This window comes from Schistocerca serialis, chromosome 3, assembly GCF_023864345.2.
Source record: "Schistocerca serialis cubense isolate TAMUIC-IGC-003099 chromosome 3, iqSchSeri2.2, whole genome shotgun sequence".
NCBI lineage: Eukaryota > Metazoa > Arthropoda > Insecta > Orthoptera > Acrididae > Schistocerca > Schistocerca serialis.
In genome coordinates, this window is record NC_064640.1 from 150,898,345 (window position 1) to 150,905,940 (window position 7,596).

Genomic DNA, 7,596 nt, shown 5'->3' on the forward strand with positions numbered 1-7,596 from the left:
TGTTCTGCTCGTAAGTGTGAAAATACAAGTTACTTCTTGCATTGAAGTAGAAGTAACAACTATCCACTGTGGATGAGTGCTGTTTTTGCTTTTTCGTTAGTATTAATCTGTACTCTGCATACCGTCTGTTACCATCATTTCTTCAATCATAAGAAAATAAATCACCAGCTTAGTTATAATCCTTACGTTAAATGAACGTTACAGTCAGACATTAAGTGGTTATTCGTCACTGTTTTCAGATACGTAAAAACAAAGCAACTAACTTTTAACGTATTTGTTAAAATAACTGACCTTGCAAACTAGAGAACACTTGAGAAAACCTGGTCAAGAATAAATAGGACGTTTCCCCGAGTTTATTACGCATTCTGCTCTACATTGTAAGGAAATGTACCAGACGTGCTACATAAGGGTAAGTTATGAATAAATTGCAACACACCTGTGAACTAATGTTTTTAGTTCGGGATTAATTCACTGTTAAACTGAGTATATGGTTTCGTCGATCAGTAATAGGACTTCAACATGCGAGGAAATTCTTCTCTTCACTGTAACGATAAATTAGTTTTAAACTCCTGTAATAAGCGAAAACGTTAAGTAGATTGAAACATATGCGTTCTAATAAATCTGTAAGTGAAATATAATTAAAAATAAATTTTAGGGCTCTTGTGAACGAACAGTAATTAAAGTTGTTTGAAAAGAAATCCGATAGTGTTGCGTTCGTTGCCAAAATAAGTACAATTTCTGTGTGCGTGAATTGGGAGTATTGCTCAGTCGCATTGCAATACATAAAGGCAAAAGAGTTTCTCTGGAATCTACCTACTCGATTTTTCGTATAAAAGAATAAAACAAAACTATCAGAGCGAACATTACCAGAAACGATTGACTTGTTTCTATGACGTATCCAGCAAAAAATATTTCTTACATTAAAAGAAAAACTGAAACATAAAATGCTTTTCACTGGCAAGTTTTTATTCGTAGGTAAGTTTTAACCACTACTATTAGCAACTAAATTAAAATGAGTAGACGGAGGTCCTTCAGAAAAATGAGACGAGCTCAGGTTAATAAAGGAGGAATCCTCTAATTTTTTTTCACCACTACTGTGTTGCGTGCTTGTTGTACGAAAACGACAATAGTTTTACAACATCCTACACCTATCAGAATGCACATTTTTAAGCGCAATTGTCTAAAACAGACTGTATATACTTTATGTAAGTCGTTCTCACTTGAATTCCTACCCCTAATGTGGACAAGAAAGATTCTCCATTCCATTCTGCTGGAAACTCCAACGCCGGGTAGGAACAGCAACATCCGAGTCTAAAGGAGTTCAACTCAAAAAACAAAAACCCTTGGCAGCATATTCTCTTCAGAAATGTCAGCAATGTTACTATTAGAAATAATGTGAAAGTTGTTAAGAACTTTTATTGTGGAAAACACTTTTGCCAGCTAAGCAAGATGATTTCATTTGTGGAGAAACACTTCATATACTATTTCGTTTCTATCAAACTAAATAATGTTTTTAAATGTGGAATATTATTAGAAAGACTGTTTCATACGAGACATTTATTATTCCCATGTACTATCAAAGATTATACATGGTACATGTTAAGAACATTAATGTTTACTTCGTCCGTTGCGCATGTATGTGCTCAAGTTATTATTTTAAATACATACATATAGACGCACATTTAATTATAACGTAATTTCACTGTATTAAATGCGCATAACGTATGGTAGAACGTTCTGAGTGATTTGATACAGCGTAAGAAAACGTTATACGTTTTAAGCCATTATTTAAATTCTTCTGTACTTGTTCAAACACTGGATACAGATGTTTTGATAAATCGTTAATGTTAATATTTTGTAATTAAACCGTCACCTAAACCTGTTATCTGTTTCTTCAGCGGAAAACAATTTATCGAGCCGTTGATAGCCAATACGAGTAAAGTGGAGAAGACAAGCTACGTTGTTCAATAAAAGCTGTAACTAAAAAGAAATGGTAGACGCTAACAAGCCTAAGAGTTTTTAGAAGAACTCATTAGAGATCATTAATAACGAATTGAATAGGATTTAATAATTGTCCACTTGAAAAAATAAACAATGAGGCATTTGTATTATCAGGGGATTTATTCAACGCATTAATCCCATATCAGCAAGCTGAAGTATGTATACGTACAAAAATCTGCATGTAATAAAATACTATAATTTAAACTGCGTTTAAGCTAACAGAGTCTTTCCGTGGACAATGTCCTTTCGCAATGCTTATAATATCTGGAAACATAGTAGAAAAGCTAGTTCATCAGCATCATCTGCTTAAACGAGAATCAAATCAGTACAAAATTATCACTGTAATCTAAATGAAACTTGGAGTAACATTACTGGAATGTTGAGTTAAACAGTAGACTGTTGTAACTTACATAGAGATGACAGGCGACCGTTGAAAGCTTGAAGTCGTATAGCACCATAATCACGAGAATTACATATCATTATATAACAGATTTATATATGTGTATACATAACAAATCACTTTAAAAAATATAATAAATTACTGATTTGGTCAACACATTCGAACCACGTTTATCCGCCACTATTTCCGTTCTCAGAAGTCGATTTTTATCTTACACTGTTGATGGGTGGGTAGCTACTTGTACCGCGTACCAATACTGTACTCGCGTTCACTCGGATGCGATCGTCTCGTCTGTACTCCGAACACGCTATCACAACCGAAAAACAGACCGCAGCGCGAGCGGCTGGCGGCTGGTTAACTAGAAAGTGCAGTCTTCTGCGGGTCGTACCGAACTATGTACACGATTGCAGTCGGGGCCGTCAGATGTGTATGGCGACGGAGCGGGCGTTGGCGTTGTTGGGCGGCGCCTGGTTGTTGTGCCGGTGCATGGCGTGCACGTGGTTGTTGGTGCCGCGCGTCGACGGCTGCGGCTGCAGAGGCACCGACGTCGTCCTCCGCCGCTGGTTGTTAGGAACGTCAGGCAGCGCGAAGCGCAGCTTCTCCCAGAAGAGCTTGTCACCCCACTGCAAGTACGTGTTCGTCTTGAGGTAGAGACGAATGTCGGGGTCGAGGTCCTTCTGAGGGACCTCCCCCAGCAGCACCACTATCAGCCGGCGGCGCCTGTCGCGCAGCACTTGGTGGTGCGCCGACTTGAACTCGAAACGGCACCACTCCGACCGGATGAAGTTGTCCGACAGCACCATGATGGTGCGCCGCGACGATTCGACTGCCTGCACTATCGTCTCCCCGATGTACGCGCCCACAGGGAAGTCTCTGTAGTGCAAGCACAACTTATACGGCGGGTCTCCGTGCTCCAGGATAGGCGCGAGTTCCTCAGCGACGAATGCCTCGTCCTTCGAGCTGTAACTGACGAAGGCGTCGAACAGTTTGTCGCGGTCCTCGTGGTCGATATCGGAATGCCTATAGAAGAGTCGGATGCCGAACCGAGAGTGGAACCACACGCGCATCTCTTGGCGGAAAATGAAGATGAGTAACACAGTCAGTACCAGCACTAACAGAACGCACAGAGCGGCCACCAGTTGCGGAATATAGTCCTGGATGGCCTGCTTCTGAATAACAGTTTTCGTTGCCGTAATATTGGCGGCTGTCGTCTCGTTAGTGTCCACCGCACCGAAACAAGGCAGCGAGCTGTTGCTGAGGATGTAGTAGCCGTCGGAGTCTGGCGCAAATCCGATGTAGTCGGCGTCGTCGGAGAAATCTTGCGTGTCATTGGCAGCACCAGACCGCCGGAAGCACTGCACCCTGCTCGCGTCCGACACTAGCGTCTCAGTCTTGAGAAGATAGTCCTTGAAGCTCTCCGCGTAATCACAGTCACACTGCCAGCTGTTGTTAGATAGCGTGAGTTCTGTCAGGGAAGCGGGCAGCGTCCACACCGCGTAGTGGCTTATCCGGTTGTTGTCTAATTTCAGAACTTTCAACTGCCGCAATGGCGAGAACGTGCTGTTATGGATCGAAGTTATAAAGTTCCGGTGGAGATACAACTCTTTCAGGCTCTCCAGGCCATCAAATTCGTACCCTCTGAGCTCGCGCAGTCTGTTATCTTCTAGGTGAAGTAACTCCAACTCTTTCAAACCGTTGAATGTCCGATTATGGATAATTTCGACACCGGAAGCATTCAGGAACAGAATCTTCAGTCTCTTACGTCCAATGAAAGCGTGACTTCCAAGGCTCCTGAAATCGTTGCCGTCCAAGTAGAGCTGCGTGGCATCCATCGGTATTTGTTCAGGAAGCTGTCCATCGTAGCCGGAGCTAGCACAGTTAACGGCATTCGCTGTCCAGGACTGATCGTGATAACAGGTGCAATTAGTCGGACACGTCATTTTGCAGTCGCAGGCGTCGAAATCGCAGCAGTGGCAAAGGGCGAAACAGTGGAACTCATATTTGCAGAGAAACTGCTTTGGAGAGGCTTCCGTTAGCGGCATGTACGTCCGGCCACGGCTGTAGAGAAGCTTACAGTGAATACTGTGTAGATCCATCACACGAGGCTGGTTACGTGTGCCACGGTTATCCACATTTATTCTTTGCAGCCAGTCCATTGTGCAGTCACACAGATACGGATTCCCACTAATGTAGAACTCTGGTAGCGGACGAGAATTCGGCACCGTCGAAATACGAAGTGAGTTCGGATTGAGGTTGGTAATTTTGTTGCCGAAGAGGTCGACGCGTGTCAAGTTAGGCTTTTTGAAGAACGTGTAGGACTGAACTTTGGTTATCAAATTGTCATTCAGATAAAGAAGTTCCACACTGTCAGGAATAGAACTGCCGGTTACTTCTGTCAATTTATTTGAACTCGCATCGAAAGTGCTAAGATGAAGTTGACTTTCAATTTCGAGATAGTTGCCGAGTTCGGTTATCTGATTAGCGTGAATGTCGAGCCACTGGAGTCCGGTCGGAATCAGAGCATAATCGAACCATTCCAGCTTATTGTCCGAAATATTTAACCAGATGAGGCGTTCCAACTTGTTGAAAAGACCGTCTATGTTTGTCAAATAGTTTCCATCGAGTCTAACAGCCTGCAGATTCTTGTTGTTGTCAAAAGCACCGGATTCGATACCATAAATTTTGTTCCTCGACAGATTCAGTATTTTGAGCGCCGACATTCTGTCGAAAGTGCCCTTAGTTATGTTTCCGATGTTATTGTCCGTCAAACGCAGGCCGTACAGGTGCTGCATATCACTGAAACTCGAATTTGCTATCTCCGATATGTGATTTTCGCCGAGGTCGAGAGTCCTGAGCATAGGAACGTCTAACAACACTGAGGGCACTGCAACAAGACTATTCCCGTTGAGATGTAAGTCCTGTAGGCTGGAGCTGTTCTTCAGAGCTGCCGGGTGGATGTTGCTGATCAAATTATTGTCGAGGGATAACAAGCTGAGGACGTACAGGCCGTTGAAAGTGTAGCTTTCGATACTGACGAGTCTGTTTCCAGATAGAAATAACGTATGGAGGTTGTACAGCGACGCGAAGGTATTTTCAGGGATGTTTTCGATAACATTTTCTTCCAGTCTGAGAATTTGCAGTGAGTAGAGATCACGGAACACGGCGGTCTCCAGCTTGGCGATGCGGTTGTGGGAGAGGTTGAGAATGACGAGGCGTACCAGGCCGGAGAACGTGGCAGAATTGACCCATTCGGCGGTGAGCTCGTTGTGCGACAGGTCGAGGACCAGCAGCTGCGAAAGGTCGTTGAAGAGCCCGGGAGCGAGCACGTTGACGGAGTTGTTGCGTAGGTACACCTCCTTGATGTCTCGCGTGTCGGCGAACAGCTCCGGCGGCAGGCTGACGAGCCGGTTGTCGGCGAGGTGCAGCACCGACAGCGAAGACAGGCCCTCGAGAGCGCGGTCGGCCAGGAAAGAGATGGCGTTTCCCTGCAGGTTGAGCGTCTGCAGGCGCGACAGGCCGGAGAGCGCGGACGCGGCCAGGGCGTCCACGCTGTTGTTGGACAAGTCGAGCTCCCGCAGGTTTCCGCCGCAGCGCTCGGCCGGTCCGGGCCCGGAGGCGGCGCCCAGACCGAACTGGAACCTCGCGACGTCGCGCAGCCTGTTGCGCGTCAGGTTGAGCACCTCGAGGCTGTGCAGCGAACAGAAGACGCCGACGGGCAGGCTCCACATGTTGTTCTCGGCCAGGTCGAGGCGCTCGAGCAGGCCCAGTTCCGAGCTGAAGGCGTCGCGGTCGACGTCGAGCGTCATCGCGGCCCAGTCGGTGTTGTGCGTGCGCAGCGTCAGGTTGCGCAGCTGGCGTAGGCCGCGGAAGGCGCCCGCCGACAGGTTGCCGATCTTGCAGAACTCGATGACGAGCTCGCGCAGCTCCTGCAGCGGCCGGAAGCTGCCCGTGCTGAGCGAGCTCTGGAAGAAGAGCACGTCGGAGCACTCGAGGCGCAGGCGCACCGTGTGCTGCGGCTGGATCACGCTGAAGTTGGTGTTCTCGAGCTCGCTGTTGATGGTGCGCAGTCGGCAGTCGAGCGCCACATCCTCGCCGTCGTCCAGCACCACCCACTTGCACTCGTCGGGCGCCTGGTAGCGCAGCGCCTTGCTCAGCGACGCCGACAGCACCCCGAAGATGGTGCCGAGCAGCACGGTGAAGACGAGCGGGCTGGGCTGCATGGCGCTGGCGCTAGCTGGGCGGGCCCATGCCTGTGCGTGGCAGCGCGCTCGCCGGCACTGGCCGCACACCGCCGGCCGGCGCGCCGTGTCCTTGTGGCTTCTTGCCCCCACTCCGCGAGCTTCCGACGGCCGCCGCCAGGAACCGCTGCAGAGCCGCGGCCGGCCCAGCCGCCGCGGCCGGCCGATTATTTATTCTTTTATAATAATGAGCTCGCGCAGTGTCAGCTAATACCCGGCCTACTTAGTGCATTTCCAGAGGGAAACGAGGCGAGCGCCGCCGGCTGATGACAGAAGCCTCCGGCCCTCGCTTTGGATTCGACTGTACCGACGGCCGTCCAGTTACGAGCCGTCCCCCAACTGACGGTGCCCTCTCAGCCAAAGAGCCTCTTTCGCACCAACGCACACTCGCCGCTGCCTTCCTTCCTCTGCATTCGGCCTCGCCTTCAGTCGTTTCGACACAGAGTTCATTACCTCCTTCGGCACACGTATAGGACAACCCTCAATAACGTAAGTTACTGCTGACGGCATGCTAGTAGTATTCTCTGCCGTGTTCATCGTGACTAACGAGACGCTTGTTTTCTGAAGCATTACACTTATAAGAAATGTGGAAATTGAAAAAACTTATGCAAAGCGAATGGTATTACAATGCTTTTAATTTATGAAAAATGACACTTACTTGTGAAGGTATCGATTGACTTTTTTGAACTCCGTGCTTAATATTATATTTGATGTAATAACAGAAAATGGTTTATATCGGTAACTGGTAATGGCCACCGCTGGCCATCGTCAGAACTACAAAAGGGAGGCGAGATTATCCATTGTACTATGTCAAGTCTACGTGTACAGGGTAAAGTAAAAAAAGTAAAGTGGAAATTATCTTTCATAACGATTGAAAGGCACATCAGTTGGCTCAGAAATGGCGCTGAGCACTATGGGACTGAACTTCTGAGGTCATCAGTCCCCTAGAACTTAGAA

General features: G+C 47.3%; 1 protein-coding gene across 1 annotated transcript; it reads right to left on the bottom strand.

The window, feature by feature from the left end:
- Positions 1-2,102: 2,102 nt before the first annotated feature.
- On the bottom strand, positions 2,103-6,666 carry LOC126469861 (toll-like receptor Tollo). Its single transcript, XM_050097171.1, has one exon. The coding sequence runs from the start codon at positions 6,619-6,621 to the stop codon at positions 2,821-2,823; it is 3,801 nt and encodes a 1,266-aa protein (XP_049953128.1). The 5' UTR covers positions 6,622-6,666; the 3' UTR covers positions 2,103-2,820.
- Positions 6,667-7,596: the final 930 nt, after the last annotated feature.